Raw genomic sequence first — 18,287 nt, 5'->3', positions numbered from 1 at the left:
ATTTGGGTTTACATTTAAAATTAAGTTACATGTTAGTTAATGAGCCTCATTTGATATGTCATCAGGCTAGCATAAAAGTAGCCGAGTATAAGATATTGAAGTCGAAAAATTCTTTTTTAGGTTTTTCAATATGCTCTACGATCTTACAAATTTTTATTATGGTAAGGTTCTTTAGAGCATATTGAAGTGCCTACATAATTTTTTTTATTGAAGTCTAATGTAATTGCTAAGACGTTAAATTTGGTCAAAAAGTAATATTACCTGATGATCAGGTGTTTTGATTGTGCGTCGTATTTATAGCATTACTAATTAAAGGACAAATAATACACATGCCATTTTGTAGAAAAATTGTGTGTTATGAATAAATTCATCAAATCATGTTGTAAAGTAGAGAGGTTCAGCTGAAGGAGGGAGTGCCAAGATCATGCATGAAGAGTGAAGACAAAGTTTTATGCATTACCTACACAAATAGTCGAATAAGGTACAATATTTTGGCCAATCAAATTATTTATGCAATTTTTATCTCTTTATTTTTTTTCTTTATTTTTTCTTTATTTTTATGCATTTCTTAAGTCATGAGTAGTGATTTTTATCCCCACACGTGCCGTACTTAACCTCTTTGTAGTAGTTAAAGATTGCATAGCTGAGGGACAAAGGGAACCCTCAAAGTAATTGCTTAAAGAAAATGAAATAGCATTGTTGAGAGTTGATGGAAGCTATAGTTAGGACTATTGAATTTCATTCACCAAGTCCGAACTATGTTTTAACAAAAATTTCAGTTTTGTATTGAAAAACCTCAATTTTAAACAAAAAAAAATAATCAACTTTGTCATAAATTAACCCTTAAAATTTTTAATTTTGCCCTAAACTAATGTTAAAATACCAAATTGTTTTTTACGAGAGCTGGGACAAGAGCCCGAACTGGACGGTGTGGATCCGCCATTGCATGGAACCCACCATCTTCATTCAAATTATTCAAATCTCAAAATTAATATTAAATGCTTAATAAAGAAAATATATATATATTAACGGAGATTTGTTAGAGACTCAATCCAATTTAATTATGTTAAACAATTATATTCAAATTAGTCTATGACATAATTTTTTAGCGAGAACAAATTAGTCATTCACCCGAAAACACTTAGAAGAGATAGAATGGGTCTCCAATTTAACCAAAATTTTGGTTTGATTCTTGATTATTTGGGCATATAACAATATTAAAATTCTTTTGGAAAGTTTGTCACTCATTTGAATTTTCCAAGACTCGAAAAATTAATCTCTACAATTGTACATAGAAGAGTTTATGCTAAAAAAATAGTCATTATTGAGGTTAATCATTCAAATCAAAATCTCACGTCCCAATGTGATTTTTACCACGGTTTTGTGAAACTAAATATACAAGTTTTGACCAATTATTAATTGATTCGGTGATAATTGGTATATAAATCATGCTCCGCCGAACCCGTGCAACGCACGGGCAGCCGTCTAATTTATATATATAGATAGATAGATATTAGGTGTTTTTTTTTTCTTCATCTTATTTGATATTTTATATAAAGTAATTTTTCCTTCTTATTTGAAAATGAGTAACAAGAATATACATAAAATAATTTTAATATATTTTGACACATCACCTGCTTTCTTAATATGTTTTAGAAAAATACTTTATTTTTAATTATTGATATAGTAAACTTAATTTACACTGACGATGTACATTTTACATAGTCTTTTAAACTTTTTGAATAAATTCCCTAAAAAATCCATATATATATATATATATATATATATATATATATATATATATATATATATATATATATATATATATATATATATATATATATATATATATATATATATATATATATATATATATATATATATATATATATCCTTTTTTCCCCTCTTATTTGATATTCCACTCTTATTATTATATTTAACCAATAACAACTTTTTTTTTTATGATTTAATTGATATGCACCGACAGTGTAAATAATTTTATAATGTCAAACAATATCAACTATGTTTTGCGCCACATCACCCCACTTTATTGACATTACATGTCAAAATGATAGTTATTTATTGGACGATTGTGTAAAACTATTTTACACAATCAGTGCATTTCAATTAAACTATTTTACACCATTAGTGTTATATATATCTATGATTTTATACCTCCTTGTATTCACAATATTCTGAATAATGAAATGCATTAAGTTTCTCTTTGTTAAAAAAAAAAAAATTAAACTTTTTTTTTTATGAGTTTAATTATTGTGCACCGTCGGTGTAATTTTTTTTACACACATCAAATGACGCGTTGCCACATCATGTGTTTTTAATTACCATACATGATGTGTCAGTATATTAGTATATTATTGGACGCATGTACAAAATAACGTTACATCGACGATGCATGTAAATTAAATTTTTTTTATTACCATATATATATATATATATATATATATATATATATATATATATAAATAAATATACACGGACTGTGTTAAATAATTTTACGCTGTCAACTAATGACAAATTTTCACCACGTCACTCTACTTTTTTCATATGAAATAAAAGATCGATGGTTTCTTATTAGATGACCGTGTAAAATTATTTTACACCGCCGGTCGATGTCGATGAATCTCCGTTAAACTCATATAAATACCAAAATTTGCCGCTTATTTCATTCTTTTCAATTCTCCTCTGGCGCTCTCGTATTTGCTTGCTCTGGCGCTCTCTCTTCTCTCGATCTTTCTCTTCGCACTCGATCTCTTTCTTCGCACTCGATCTCTTCTTCGCACTTGATCTCTTTCTTCGCACTCGATCTCTTTCTTCGCGCTCGATCAATCTCTCTCTCTCTTCGCGCTCGCTCAATCTGTTCGCTAAATCTCTGGTAATATTAACTAATTATAGTTTTGTTTATTGATTAATTAGTTGATTAGTATACTCTATGTTAAAATCAGTTAAATTATAGTAATTATGTTCCTAATTTCTCTTATTTTATGTTGCTTATAGTAATCATGTTGCTAATTAGGTTTTGTTTTGCTCGATTTCATTTATCTCTGGTAATATTAACTACTGATTTCTCTCGAATGTTACATTTTCTTATTTTGCAACAGTTAATTAATTTTGTTTATTGATTAATTAGTTGATTAGCATACTCTGTTAAAATCAGTTGAATCATAGTAATTATGTTCCTAATTCCTCTGATTTTATGTTACTAATAGTAATTATGTTGCAAATTAGGTTTTGTTTTGCTTGATTTCATTTATCTCTGGTGATATTAACCGCTGATTTCTCGAATGTTACATTTTCTTATTTTGCAACAGTTAAATAGTTTTGTTTATTGATTAATCAGTTGATTAGCATACTCTATGTTAAAATCAGTTGATTCATAGTAATTATGTTCCTAATTTTATGTTGCTTATAGTAATCATGTTGCTAATTAGGTTTTGTTTTGCTCGATTTCATTTATCTCTGGTAATATTAACTGCTGATTTCTCGAATGTTACATTTTCTTATTTTGCACCAGTTAATTAGTTTTGTTTATTGATTAATCAGTTGTTTAGCATACTCTATGTTAAAATCAGTTGAAGCATAGTAATTATGTTCATAATTTCTCTGATTTTATGTTATTAATAGTAATTATGTTGCTAATTAGGTTTTGTTTTGCTTTATTTCAATTATCTCTGTTAATATTAACTGCTGATTTCTCAAATGTTACATTTTCTTATTTTGCAACAGTTAATTAGTTTTGTTTAGTACACTATGATAAAATAAGTTGAATTATAGTAATTGTTCCTAATTTCTCTAATAGTAATAAAAGTATATATGATTGGTTAATAGGTCTTTGTAAGAAATTGTGATAATAATTAGGCCTCACCATAGGTTCTCTCTTGTCAATATAACTTTTCTCACACTCAATTTAAAAAGAGAAATGTTACTTAAACAAAAGCACACTTAAATCTTTAGGAAAATAAAGTTTGAGTACTCAGTACTATTGGTTAGGCTATCATTGTTTTTTATTTATAAGAAATCTATCATTGTTTGTTAGTTACTCAAGGTTAGGCTAATGAATCTTTTAGATTTTGACACAGATAAATCTACATCTTAATATACCTGTAACTTGTATTTTCCCTTCATGAACCATGTACATAATATATTTTTATTTGTCAGTTAAAAGCATATTTTTATTTGTCTAATCTTTCTTTTTATTCATTGTAATTGTTACCTAGGTTTAAACTATGTCTGGAAAGTTTTCCTCAAAGAAACCAGCTGTGATAGATGAAGATGCCCTCTATTATTTGGAAGGTGTCAATGTGATAAACTCTGGTAAACCATGGACCCAAGATGATGAGGCTGCACTAGTCTATGCTGTAGATGAGTGCAGACTACAGAACACTCCTGCTGATCAAGTTTTTAAAAGACTTAAATTGGATGTGCCTATGGGATCCTTACTGGCATCAATGACAGAAGAAGAGATTGCCAGAAAGTATAACAATCTGGTGAAAAGAGGAAAATGTCTACCTCTTGATTCCCCAGAAGCTGATTCCACAGAAGCTGATTCCACAGAGGCTGCTACTACTGTTCGAAGGGATGTCACTCCTATTGCCAAACCTCCAGTTGGACAACGATCGGCTCGTTCTCGTCGATTCATTGTTAACCAGAATCTTGATGTTGGGAAAGCCACCAAGGGTCCAAAACAATGGAACCCTGATGAGGATGATGCCCTTATTGATGTGGTAAAGCAATACAAATTTGAATATATGACAGTAACTGAAGTGTTCTATGGGGACGGGGATAAAGATTGTTACCCACGCGGGTATGGGGATGAGTACGGGTATTTTTTCAAACTGCGGGTATGGGGATGGGGACTATAGTCCCCTACCCATACCCTACCCATTGTCATCCCTAATCTCAAATGACATGCATGATTCAAAGAATCATATTTAATACGTGAAAAAAAAAGAGAGAAAAAATAGTTGTGTTATTTGAACCTCTTGTTGGACCTGCAATGTTTAAACAAATGTTTAAACAGATGGATCATCTTATTTTGTAGATTTGATGATGTGGACATAATAACTTGCTATTCTAGTTGTCAATAAAATCAAACTTGTCTCCTTCGGGATATATTCAAATGGCATACTTTTTATTTTTGGGTTAAATAAGTTTTCGATCTCTATAAATACCTAGAATTTTGTTTTTAGTTCCTATAAATTTTTTCAACAATTTTTGGTCTCATTAAAAGTCAGCTTGTTTTCCAATGTAAGGATAAAGAAAAACCATTTTAAACAAAATAAATAATATATTTGATGTAAGATCTAACATATAATACATTAAAAATTACTCCCTCCGTTCCTTTTTATTTGGTGTTTTAGAAAGACAATTTTTTTTCAAATTATTTGTCTTTTTGAGAATTTAAGGTTATATTTTGTCTATTATACCCTCATATAAATTCCAAATATTTAGGAGTAGTTGTTTAAACCATAAAAGATTTAATATATATATTTGAAAAAATAAAGTTTTTTTTTTTGGTACATAACATATTAATTTTTTGGTACATAATATATTAAATTTATTGGAAAGAGAAAGTATGTGAAAAAAAATTATTGATGAATTAAAATAAGGGTATAATAGGAAGATAAAGTGCAAAAATACACTTTCTTAATTGTTTGTTTTTTTTCTAAAACACCAAATAAAAAGAAACGGAGGGAGTAATATTTTGGAATGAAAACTATCTATTATATTTTAAAAATATACAATATTTAAAAAAAGTAGATTAAATTGAAAATAAGTAGTATTAAAAAAATAATAAGTAGTATTAGAAAAAAAAATAGATTAAAGCAATATATCATACCAGTAAAAAGATAAATAAGTATTTAAAAATATATATGCGGTTTGGTTCGATTTGTATTGGTTTTGAAAAATCAATCCAAAATCTGATCTAATTCAATCCGAAAATTTTCACGAAGAACATCAAAATACATACAAAAAGAAAATATCAAATGATTTTTTATTTATTGATTTGTGATTTTAATTTGGATTTGAGTATCCATACTTAGTGTCCGTTTGGCCTAGCTTTTTTTGAGCTTATGCAAATAGCATATGTAATATAAATTAAGTTTTATGTTATTTTATAAGTTCACACTAGTGAAAATTGTAATTTTATAAGCAATTTTATCATAAACTCCCTTGATAAACTTATAATAATATATAAAAATTACATAAATTGTTTGCATAAGCTCTAAATAAGAGGAAAAAAAGTCGGGCAAAATGATACCTTATAATGATATTCACTCTGCGGGCTTTGTCCACCCGTGATTGCAATGATATACTTTCTATTTGACATATATGTTAATTCCTCTTGTCAATTGCTATATTTTCTTTTCTCTTTTTCTTTGTCACTCAATAAATTTACTTATTAATATACTAGACAATCTAAAAGGTACGTGACTGTGATTTTATTATTTTAAAAACCAGCCCGAGTCAAGTGATCGAATTTAAACTGATTATTTGAGAAACGGACACATATCTAATCCAATCAGATTTTCGATCAAATTTATAAAACATTGATGAAAGTTTCTTTTCACACCCTCAAATTTTTCTTCTCACGTAAAATTACACAGAAAACTTTGGTTGCGTGGTTTTGCGTGAAAAGAGAAACTTGTGGGGGTGATAAGAGAAACCATCAACATCGATATTGATAGTATTGCACGAAAACAACAAAGTGTCTAATTAATTGGGTTTATACTAAGCCCATATATAACACTGTCACTACTACAAAACCCTATATATTCACAAACTTGCCGCTGAGAAAAAACCTTTTTGCATTTCCACACAGACTCACTTCCTCCTCCCTCGCTGGTATGTAACCCTAATTTCTCAATCACTCTTTCACATTGTTTACCATCATCCCAATCCTAAGTATTATTATTATTATTATTATTATGATTATGATATGATTATGATTATGAATATGATTCTTCAAATTCATCATAGCTTTGTTATAATTGCAATTTTTTTACAACAGATATGGGTGAAGAGGTGAAATCTGTCGTTGTTCCAGAGTCTGTATTGAAGAAGCAGAAGAGGGAAGATGAATGGGCTTTAGCTAAAAAGCAAGATTTTGAAGCTGCCAAGAAGAAAAGAGCAGAGAATCGTAAATTGATCTATAGCAGAACTAAACAGTATTCTCAGGAGTATGAGCAACAGGTACTTGTTATGCCATGGCATTTCTCTACTATGATTTTGATCGAGTAAACCGCCAAATTAGTCCGTAGGTTACCGGCATTATGAATATTATGAATATTTTGAGAATATGAATTTATAGTAAGTGAATAAAGTTAGGTAGGAAGTTGTTAAAATATAGAGACTTTTGATGGTTTAATTAGAGTCGGGGACATTTTTGAAAAATCCATTCAAGGACCTATTTGAGAGTGTCCTACAAAGTCATTGACCAATTTGGTGGTTTACTAGTTTTTGTTTGGTTTCTAGGGACCTATACTAGAAAAAAGTCAGGGATCAATTTGGTGGGTTACTTGTAATTGATCGGTTCCTTTGTTGTTGCTCTGATTTATAGGGAAAGGTTCTGTTTTTCTCATTAAGTAACCCTGTTGTGGTTGTGTTTTATTGTATAGGATAAGGAGTTGATTCGATTGAAACGAGAAGCAAAGCTAAGAGGTGGATTTTATGTTGATCCAGAGGCTAAGCTCTTGTTTATTATTCGCATTCGTGGGTATGCATTTTATGTTTGTGTTTATTTGTTTTTACGTTGATTCAGATTGGATTAGATGCTAGTTGAGTTAAAATAAGTTTATTGTTCTTGACAAAAATCAATAAGGATTTGTAAGTTTACTAGTTTAGTGGTGTTTGCGATGAAGTTATGCCAGTTTACTGGTCACTCATTTTTTGAAACGATTGATATGTAAATGTCATTTTTAATCAACCAATAAAAATCACATATATCTGTATAATGTTCTTTACTGGTCACTCAGTTTTTTAATAATGTTGTTTAGTATTTCTTCTCTGTTATGGAAAAGTTTATTGAAGTTGTCTCCTTAGATGTTTTGGTGTTCCGATCGTCCTAACTCTTGTTAACTTTAAACTTTCAGTATTAATGCCATGGACCCCAAGACAAGAAAGATCCTGCAACTATTTCGATTGAGACAAGTAATGCTTCCTTTGACGAGTTTATGATGCGTTGCATAACATTTTAAAACAACTGTATACTAGATATTTTTGTTTGTACAAAATTAGTTTTGTGATCCTTGTGTTTTTGCTCAACAGGTTTTCAATGGTGTTTTCCTTAAAGTTAACAAAGCAACAATGAACATGTTGCACAGGGTTGAGCCTTATGTTACTTATGGGTATGTTAACTTCCTTACTGTTGATTTAAATGCACAGGTTCTTTATTTTAAACACTGAAGAGGCTTTTAATTTTGTTATCTAGGTACCCTAATTTGAAGAGTGTAAGGGAACTCATTTATAAGAGAGGTTATGGAAAGCTAGACAGGCAGCGTACTCCTCTCACCGACAACTCCATTATTGAGCAGGTATGGTAATTTACTTTTCTAAATTAAAAGACATTACTATTTGAGTTTATTCACTATATGCTGCTGACTTGCTTGGATGACCCTTAGGGACTGGGAAAGCATGGTATCCTATGCATTGAAGATCTTATCCACGAGATTTTGACTGTTGGACCGCATTTTAAGGAGGCAAATAACTTCCTCTGGCCATTCAAGCTCAAGGCTCCTTTGGGAGGCTTAAAGAAGAAGAGGAACCACTATGTTGAAGGAGGCGATGCTGGTAATCGGGAGAATTACATCAATGAGCTCATCAGGAGAATGAATTAAACTGTTGCAGTGTTTAATCATTTATTAGGGCAATCAGTATATCTTTTTTGGTTTTAGATCAAAAGATCATTTGCGTATCTGAAATTTTGGAAATAGCACAATCGACTTTTATACATTGTTTTGCTAATTTTGAATTTTGTTGTCATTTTATGAGACTCTTATATTTTTATTTTAATGATTAGCAATCTGTTCGGTGTTTTGTTTGTCACATACTTGATCTCATATTTGTCATATTCGTGGAAGTGTAAATGAAGTTCCCTTTGATTAAGGGAAAAAATCACATGAAATCCAATAGTTGAATACACGTGCTTGCAGTACTTGCAGGGTATTAGCCAATTAAACCACTACATGACAATTGATTTTGTCTTTTAGTTTCATATGCTGCTGATTTAAAGCTTACTGTATGTTTTACAACAAGTACATTTTCAGAGTTTCTACAGTCTTACGTAAACTTTGAATGTCGTGGATTGTTTTACAAATATTTTTTCAGTCATCCTATTTCTAAAGTAAAGGCTAGGGTAGAATTTAAAAGACTTAATTTACATTCAACCATGATGAATTATGTATGGTGTTTGCTACACATGATAAGTCACAGATTCTACTTAGTGCATTATTTGGGGATTGCAGCGAGTCACCATAAGTTGTAGTTAGTCGCAGCCAAATCGTGCAGTACAACTGTGAATATTGCGAAATACAAACACATTTATTTTGAGCTTAGCGTTAACAAAATTAACTCTCATCCATGACTTTTACTCTTTAAAGCTCGAGGTTGTACAGAAATTGTTTCACAAACCCCAAGTACATATTTGGGTTAGGAGGAAAAAATGAATACATGTTTTGCACTAATCTATCAAGAGCTGTCGACTCAACTTGAGCCATGTTACTTGAAACTTCATATTCTTTAAGAAAGAATACCGAAAAGAACTCGTGATAATAAGGAATGAAGCCAAATATACATTCATACATGCTCTGACAAGATAAATGAAGGAAAGTGAGATCTTTAATTTTTGAAAATTTTAACTTGATAAGGATGACTCTGTTGGATTGTGGGCCTCAATATCGACATGCCGGATACCAGGAACAAGATTCTGGATCTCCTTCTCTAACCTATCAACTTCACTTCCTAATGCTGTAACTACTTCCTCACCTGCCACAACTCACAAATTTAAGCATGTAATTATTTCTTAATCAGCAAGATTAAAAAGGTCAGTTTTACTGCAGCATACCATAACTTGACATAATCTTCGTCAAGGCAGTATCGTCCCTCAGCTTTCCAGCTTCACGGAACTGTCAATAACAAAAAATTAAACTGAGAGGTAATACTAGATCAACTAGATCCTTATAAGATAAAACTTTAAATTGGCAGGTGAAGCAGGTAGAATGATCATGAAAGGGGCTAACGCCTAACCTAAACTAGTTATGCATCAAGAGCTGGCCAATATTATTTTAAATGTGAAGTGATGTGATTCCCTAGGATAGTTAAATGTAGGATACAAACCACATATTTTCAATTGGTGCCATGCAATTAAAACATCTGTGAATAACAATAGAGACAACAACAGAACAGCATATTGTCTAAGCTTTTGGATGAATACTATAAAGATGAGTATCAACCTGTTTTGCCCATTCCTCACGTCCAGTCCTTTGAAGATAGTTTTGCACCACCATCTCTCCGTTAAAATCTGTTCCATTAAGACTTATCAGATTAAAAATTCAAAATGTTTATGGATCTGGACAGTGAAATTTGAATTTATTATATACAATACTCCAACTCAGGGGTCTGTCTGTTTGTTCCTATAGTTTTTTTAAAAGAATTATTCAAAGCAGAGGTGCAGTATAGAAGTGCATCCACAGGCTAAACTAGAGAGAAAAGTCAAGAATAATGATGCGAAGAATAACCTATTTCTGCCTTAAATCTGAAGAATCCGGGCCCAATAACTTCGCTTTTGCAATCATAGAGAGCATCTACAACCTAAAGCATAAAAGGCACCTTAGTAAAATGAATGGAAAAAAGTTATAATGCAGTTTTAGTAGAAATGAGAATGCTTGTACCGGGTCATTTTTCAAAAACTGGAGTACTTTTTCCATATCTTGGTTGTCCATAGCTCTACCAATCAAAGCATGTCGGTTTCTCTGGATAAGAAATATGGCTACCTGCACGGTTAAATCGGCATAATATTAAACAAAATAGATACCAGATGGCTGGGAACATTTGCTGTCTTGTGGACCCTCTTTACCATTCCAAGTAAGTTGCCAACCAAGATTGAGCCTATGGGATCATAAATGGCATTTCCGGTATAATGCACTGCCACCAATGATGCCCCAGCAATAGCAAGGCCAGTTACTGCAGCACCATCCTGCATAATTGCAACTATTTATAAGAACAAAAACAAGGGAAGAATCTTACTCCATTACTAAAAGAATTTGAAAAAAAAAAACAACCAAGGCAAACAAAATATTGTCGCATAACCCAGTAGAGACTAATAAATAACTCTTAGCATTAGCAATGAAAGTTAAAGACTAAAGTCACTGCTTATAAAAAAAAAAAAAAAAGCAGACTAAAGTCACTCTCTACCCTTCCTTTTTCAGATGCAAAATGACAAAAACTACATTTTCTTTATCATGGCCCTTGGGGAGTGTTGAAATTCCATTTAGTGAGATAACTTGAAAAATGGGTCTAGCTTTACTTAACAGTTTCCGACGAAAAAATATATCTGAATATGTTGGAGTGAGAAGTGAAAGTTTAAAGTCATTCTCTCCCTTTCCTTTTTCAGACACAGAATGACTAAATATACATTTTATTTATCTGGCCCTTGGGGGGTGTATATAAACTGAAGTTCCATTTAGTGAGATATACTTAACAGTTCCCGACAGAAAAATAGCCGAATATGTTGGAAGTGAAAAGTGATTTACTTTATACAAAACCCTTCCCCCCTCTGATGGATTTGAATCCAATGCAACACACCGTCCTCTACATGCCTACTTACCAACCTCTCTGTCCCTCATGATTTTTATCTCCCTCTCTCTTCACCATCTCCCCATCTACCATCTATCTTCTCTCTCCTCTTACACATTTTTTGCTGCAGCAGAGGGAGAAGCACTGTTGAGAATCCGAACTCACCTCTGTCATTACTGCAACAGATGTAGGATCATGTCCCCGCCAAATATAGTCTCTTAATTTCATTCCCTCAGCATTTGCACCTTCCTTGACAGCTTGAATGGCAACAATAAGAGAGGCCCCTAACAAAAAATACCCATTAAAAAATGAAAGGAGTAAAACAGATAAAGGAGATTAGACTGCACTGGATTGCAAGTGCAGACAATAGTACCTTCAATGATGAATGAACCACACAACACCATAGCTGCTAATTGCATATTTTCAGGGGGCTGAAAAAGAATTTCTCAAATGTCAATAAATTAAATAAGAGACAATTCACAGACCAATAATTACAATGAGAAAAATGAAAAGAGGTTATGATGAAAGAATTTGAATGTTTTCATTTAAAATATTCAGTTTGATTGAATACCTGTGCAACCCACAAGTTTTGAACTCCATTAACGACTGTAGCACCAGAACCAAGACAGAATATCCCAACAGCAGATATCAATGACCAAACAAATCTTTCCTTGGAATAACCATAACTGTAGAAATAGAAAACATCACCATTACGCCACACCAATTAAATTTCAAACCCATGCAAAGATACAAGCCATATCCCGATTCATACGATGAAATAGAAATGGATAGAATAACTTATTATCATACAATTAGTAATTGAAGCACAATTTCATGGAGATAGGGCTTAACTATCTATACATTCATCCATTACATGTATAATAGTTCATGAATCACACCACATGTAAATGCATATCTAACAATTGAAAACAGCCTGGCACTGATTGCATAACGAACATTTTTTTTATTGGTAGGAAAGGGGTTGACAAAATGTAACGAATATTGTGTAACTCACGGATGAATAGCATCTGGTGCACGCCTAGAGCTAGACAGACCATAAGCAAGTAGTGCCTACAAAATAAGACATGTAGCATATTAGTTTCTCATTTACATTATTGCCGTTTTTGGATATTAAATTGGGGAGTCAAACATAATGAAATGAGATGCTGAACAACGGAATAAAATCACCAGTCGTTGGTTATTTTATGATGGAATGCAGAAGAGGATATGTTCCATCTCATAACCCCGAATTGGAGTGCCAAAAAAGAGAGGAAATGAGGTATTGAATGGAATGAAGTTAAATGCACTCCATGTTACATTCAAATCCCATTTTAAACAAATCCAAACAAAGGGACATAATATTAGGGTCTGTTTGGTTCAACCGAGGAAGAGGGGAGGGGAGGGGAGGGATGTTAATGGAGGGGAGGGTAAGCGTTCAGATCCTCTCCATTTCTTAAGGAAATGGGGATCAACATTCCTCTGCCCAATTGAATGACATGTGGCACTAAACTAAATCAATGGCTTAAATTCATTTTTGCCTTTAAAGGTTTACAATTCTATAAATAAATATAAAAGATAAAATAATAATTCAATAAAGATCATTGAAGTGAATCAGTTTTGGAGGGAAGGAAAAATCGGTAACCACTAAAGCCACAAGCTTACAACCACGTCTCCACCCTTCTCTTGATCCTCCCTTTCCATTCCTCTTTACAGACTCTTCCACTCCTTACCAACAACACCTTACTGATGTGCTTTTTCAATCCCTCTTTTTAACAATTGGTTCAAATTAATGAATTATGCAATGCATATATAATTACAATTGAAATAGAAGCTTGGATTTTTCTATCAGTAATTATAATTTCCACTTTCAATTTATCCAACCAAATACTATGTATTCCCTTTTTTGCTTGTTCAATTTCCATTTCAAACACATCAAATTGAGTGAGTTGCTTGCATAACAGAAAAACATCATGGTAATGGCTGTTAGCACACACATTCACTATCATAGTTCTGCAGTATATAGAACATAGACGCAGCTAGAGCTTAAAGGCTTGGTAGGAAGATGAACACAAAATTGAATAATGGATTTATGAAATTCTAAACTGAAACAAAGGATAGAATGGCTTGTAATATGATTTTCATTAGTTGTGAATCACACATTACAAAGTCCCTTATTTATATGAGAGAAATACAACTAGCTTGTAAAGCAAGTAACACACATAGCAACTAACTAACTAACAAGGAAGTTGTAACTAACTTTCTAACAACTAACAACTAAGCCAGCTATGAATTACACACACACAACTCAACAATGGCAGTGTGTAAGTACAGCAAACCAAAATCAACATCACTACCTCAATTTGTTAATGGCAGTGTGTAATTACATAAAACCTAAATGATTTAGATAATAAACCAATTGGGCATCATCAACCAATTTGAAATCATATACACAAAAAACAGAATTTTGAGGCAACGACTGCGAGACAAAATATGGAGGTAGGGGACGACCACACAGAACAACGGCGAGACAGAGAATATGGAAGCAGGGGATGAACGACGGAGAAGCATCGACGGGGCGGCGCGAAGGCAAACGGTGACGCAGAGGTGAGATGTCCCGACAGCCGAAGTTGGATGATTTGGGTCGATTAGGGGGAGAATGTGAGTTTGTGACTTCTGTTTCTTTTTTAAATAAAAATGAAAAAGGAATATTTTTATACAAGGTTGAACATTATATCTAAGCCATTGATTTAGTTGAGTGCCACATGTCATTCAATTGGATAGAGAAATGTTGATCCCCATTTCCTTAGAAAATGGAGAGGATCTGAACGCGGGGAGGGAAGGGGAAGGGACGGAGAAATTTTAATTAAATATATGTTTGGTTCAAAAGAGAGGAGGGTAGGGGAGGTAGGGAATTTTAATTAAATATATGTTTGGTTCACAAGGGGAGGGGAGGGATTTTAACACTAATTTACCTTTTTACCCTGAATGATACATCTAATTCAATAAAATACGTGAAAAAAAAAAATTTACATAAATATGTGTATCTATTATTTATATATATAATGTGATGTGAACAGAAAGCATAAAGTGAACTACGAAAGAGCAAAATATAGCATGCTAACCATAAAGTGACGTTACACCAGAAAAAGAATTTGATGGCAGTATAAAATAGAAGTTATGAACAATGAAGCAGAAACGCGAGAGGCTGAGAAATACGAGTCACTAATTTGTAAAAATTAGTAAATAAAAATAAGGACAATTTTGGAATTTCAAAATAAAATTGAGGTTAATTTTGTAAAACTAATGATAATATAAACAGCTCCCCTCCCTCCCCTCCAAATCTCCCCAATTTGGGGGGAAGCAAAAAGTGCTCCTTGAAGGGATTTTGCTCCCCTCCCCTCCCCTCCCCTCGTCTTCCCTCATAAAAATTGAACCAAACACAAAATTTAAAATATTCCTTCCCCTCCCCTCTCCTCCAAAACCCCCGAACCAAACAAACCCTTAGTGTGTTTCAGTGGTGGAAAAAAAATGATTTTGAATGGGTTGATTCTGGTTAAAAAATGAGTTGAAGGTAAAGTGATTTTATGTTTGAATACATTCATGTAAAAGTGAGTTGAACAATAAATCTGAGTCTAAAAATCAATTCTATAATCAAAAGCTCCAAATTCTAGCTTCAAATTAAAATCAATCGTGGAGGCAAAATCAAATTAGAGCAACCAAACATGTCAAAATCAATTTTACACCTCTAGAATCAATTCCAAAAGTGTTACCAAACATAGTACAATTACTAATCTACTCCATCTCACCAATTCAAACACAGCATCAACAAATTACCTGGTTTGCAAAATCGGCAACTGAATGCACAACTTCAGCTAACATAACATGGCTAGAGGAAGCTAACCATACTCCAAACTTGAGTGAAAAAACAAGAAAGTTACACCACAATGCAGTTTTAACAGCTCTCTGACTACAATTAAAAAACAAAAACACACGTTAAGAAAAGTAGCATTATCTCACAATCACACATGTTAAGAAAAGAAAAAACAATAACAACAAAGATAATCTAACAGACATGAAACATTTTTCCATAGCAATTTAAGGGCCTGTTTGGTTTGGCTTATATTTACTGACAAAGTTTTGTGAGACTGTCTAGAAGAACTCATGAAAACAGCCTATGACATTGTTCATAAGTTATTTTTCAGCTTATTTTCATAAGTTCTCCATAGATAATGAAAAAGCTCGTAGCTTATACAAAATCAGCTTATCTTTTACTGTCAGCTTTTGACATTGTTCATAAGCTGTTTTTCAGCTTATTTTCATAAGTTCTCCGAGATAGCTTATTAAAATAGCTTGCAGTTTATACACAAACAATTTAATGTTATCTTCTGATATAGAAATAGCTTATACATAAGCACCTATCATGATAAGCACTTGTTCTATAAGCTGTTTATCCAAACAGTGCCTAAATTGGTTATATTATAATAATAATGCCAAACTAAACAAAACTTGAAGAAGTAAAAACCTGTGGCGATCGTTGAATTCAATTCTCTGAGCTGGTTTAGCTCTTGTAAAGAAACCTAAAAGAGATAGAAAATATAATAAATAAGCTAAAATAATCGATTATTGAGAAAATGAGTAGAAGAATAATAAAAAAAACGTACTTCGATGGAAAGAATAGTGATGACTGTGATGGAAGTGTCGGCGAGAATCGAATCCAAGCAAAAGGAAGCGTCTAGAAGGAAATGAATTGGAGGAAGTGTTAGTGGCGGTTACAGCGGTGGTTGGTGGTGGTGGTTGAGGCTCTGGTTTGAGAGCGACAATGGTACAAAACCAGTGACGATGAGAACGACGAAAGTGAGAACGAAGAAGGTTATAGGATGTTAACATTAATACGAATTTCGTGAAGAAAGAATGGAAGAGTGATATGAGAAATACGCACGAAATTCGTGTGGTGAAATTAGGTTACGACATTTTGTTCCATTGAAGATTGAAGATGGAAGTGGAAGTGTAGCATGAATGAAGATTGAGATGATAGAAGGAAAAGTAACTATTCTAGAATATTCTAACAATCACACACTTCAAATGCAGTACAATTCATTGCTAAATTTTCTATATAGTGGAAAATGGAAGTTATAAATTTTTCATATGATGGTTTGTTTTTGAGAAAAAGAATTTCATGATTTTTATTTTTTTGGTTAATAAGAGGAAATGAGAAATCCGTTGAAAATTCACGTACACAAAATGAAGTGATTTGAGTTTGAATCCCAATCATGACATTCGAGACTAGTAATTTTGACATTTTTGCCAATTAAGCTAGGATTTAAGTACATAATTTCATGAATTTAACTTAAGTAAGAAAAGAAAAAGAAAATTATTTTTTGACAAAAATTATTATTATTTAATTATATTTGACAAGTGTCCGGATGACTAGTTAAATATACTAATATATAAGTATCCCCGTGAACTTAGTCATTGTGCACGAGTTTGAGTTCGAACCCAAGACACTCCACTTATTCACTTTTAAGGTGAATTTTCTAATTACCAGACTACTTGACAAAATTTAAAATAATGAAAAAAATATATTTTTTAACATTAATTTTATCTTGAATTTTTTTAATCATATTTAACTAAGAGTCACATTTCGTCTTTTACGTTTATTTTAAGGTTCAATTTGATCCCTTACGTTTAAAACGTATCAATTTGGTCCCTTATGTTTCCACCGTTTACATTAGTTGGTCCTTTCTGTCAATTTGTTGACTAACTCCATTTGTAAAATCCACGTGGTTAACGGAAATGCATACGTGGAGACACAGTCATCCAATTTTGTACATGTGGAAACCACATCAGTAATTAATTTAAAATTAAATTAAAATTTTATAACTTTTAAATGGTTTACAAATTACCCATGACTTTGAAGCAAATCTGAAAAATTAAAACACTACACCTTCAAATATTCATCATTTCCATTGAATAGAAAACACGAAATTTTTTTTTTCTACCCCAACAATTATCACTCTACCCCAACAATTGAAATTGAAATGACAAATATGCCCTCACATAAAATGTAAAACACTAAAAAAAAAATCCATTCTCTACCCTACTCAGAGAAAGTGTACCGGTGTGAGTGAGGCGAAATAGAGAGTAAGTGAAATAATACATATCGGTACACTTTTTTGAAGTGTGCCGGTTTGAAATCTTTACCGATACACTTTTTTCAAGTTTTCCGGTATGAATATTCATACCGGTATACTTTCATGTGAGTGTTCCGGTATGAATATTCATACCAGCACACTTCAAAAAAATATACCGAGAAAAATTTCAAACCGGCACACTTCAAAAAAGTGTACCGGTATGCTTTTGACAATTCAATTTAAATTTCCATACCGGCACACTTTGAAAAAGTGTGCAGGTTCACTGTGCGTTTTTTAATTGTTTTTTCTTTAATTGTACAGGCACTCTTTTTCAATTTGTGTATT

The 18,287-nt window shown here is 32.2% G+C and overlaps 3 protein-coding genes across 3 annotated transcripts; 2 read left to right on the top strand and 1 right to left on the bottom strand.

Annotated features, from left to right (window-relative positions):
* The first annotated feature begins 2,825 nt into the window (after window positions 1–2,825).
* LOC123920887 lies at window positions 2,826–5,105 on the top strand. Its single transcript, XM_045973216.1, has 3 exons — window positions 2,826–2,893; window positions 4,236–4,822; window positions 5,039–5,105. The coding sequence occupies exons 2-3, from the start codon at window positions 4,245–4,247 to the stop codon at window positions 5,103–5,105; spliced, it is 645 nt and encodes a 214-aa protein (XP_045829172.1). The 5' UTR covers window positions 2,826–2,893; window positions 4,236–4,244.
* A 1,631-nt stretch (window positions 5,106–6,736) lies between these two features.
* On the top strand, window positions 6,737–9,063 carry LOC123921438 (60S ribosomal protein L7-2). The gene is made up of 7 exons (XM_045973980.1): window positions 6,737–6,864; window positions 7,031–7,212; window positions 7,638–7,735; window positions 8,112–8,169; window positions 8,287–8,366; window positions 8,450–8,552; window positions 8,640–9,063. The coding sequence occupies exons 2-7, from the start codon at window positions 7,033–7,035 to the stop codon at window positions 8,853–8,855; spliced, it is 735 nt and encodes a 244-aa protein (XP_045829936.1). The 5' UTR covers window positions 6,737–6,864; window positions 7,031–7,032; the 3' UTR covers window positions 8,856–9,063.
* A 512-nt stretch (window positions 9,064–9,575) lies between these two features.
* Window positions 9,576–16,982, bottom strand: LOC123923414 (metal tolerance protein C4). Its single transcript, XM_045976103.1, has 13 exons — window positions 16,473–16,982; window positions 16,334–16,388; window positions 15,646–15,778; window positions 12,827–12,882; window positions 12,383–12,497; window positions 12,185–12,242; window positions 11,977–12,095; window positions 11,093–11,212; window positions 10,908–11,009; window positions 10,755–10,827; window positions 10,470–10,537; window positions 10,082–10,142; window positions 9,576–10,002 (listed from the first exon to the last, which is right to left on the bottom strand). The coding sequence occupies exons 1-13, from the start codon at window positions 16,696–16,698 to the stop codon at window positions 9,872–9,874; spliced, it is 1,317 nt and encodes a 438-aa protein (XP_045832059.1). The 5' UTR covers window positions 16,699–16,982; the 3' UTR covers window positions 9,576–9,871.
* Window positions 16,983–18,287: the final 1,305 nt, after the last annotated feature.

Source organism: Trifolium pratense, linkage group LG4 (assembly GCF_020283565.1).
Source record: "Trifolium pratense cultivar HEN17-A07 linkage group LG4, ARS_RC_1.1, whole genome shotgun sequence".
NCBI classification, from domain to species: domain Eukaryota; kingdom Viridiplantae; phylum Streptophyta; class Magnoliopsida; order Fabales; family Fabaceae; genus Trifolium; species Trifolium pratense.
The sequence above is the reverse complement of the archived record's forward strand: the minus strand, read 5'-3'. Positions and strand labels throughout refer to the sequence as shown.

Bases quoted from the DNA above. Each gene is read 5' to 3' on its own strand.
- LOC123920887 (XM_045973216.1), top strand. From the start codon at position 4,245: ATGTCTGGAAAGTTTTCCTCAAAGAAACCAGCTGTGATAGATGAAGAT. The intron at 4,823-5,038 runs GTATGGGGATGA...ATGTTTAAACAG, and splicing joins AAAGATTGTTACCCACGCGG to ATGGATCATCTTATTTTGTA.
- LOC123921438 (XM_045973980.1), top strand. From the start codon at position 7,033: ATGGGTGAAGAGGTGAAATCTGTCGTTGTTCCAGAGTCTGTATTGAAG. The intron at 7,736-8,111 runs GTATGCATTTTA...TTAAACTTTCAG, and splicing joins TTTATTATTCGCATTCGTGG to TATTAATGCCATGGACCCCA. The intron at 8,553-8,639 runs GTATGGTAATTT...GATGACCCTTAG, and splicing joins ACAACTCCATTATTGAGCAG to GGACTGGGAAAGCATGGTAT.
- LOC123923414 (XM_045976103.1), bottom strand. From the start codon at position 16,698: ATGTTAACATCCTATAACCTTCTTCGTTCTCACTTTCGTCGTTCTCAT. The intron at 10,828-10,907 runs GTACAAGCATTC...TTTATGCTTTAG, and splicing joins AGTTTTTGAAAAATGACCCG to GTTGTAGATGCTCTCTATGA. The intron at 10,003-10,081 runs GTATGCTGCAGT...GAGTTGTGGCAG, and splicing joins GAAGATTATGTCAAGTTATG to GTGAGGAAGTAGTTACAGCA.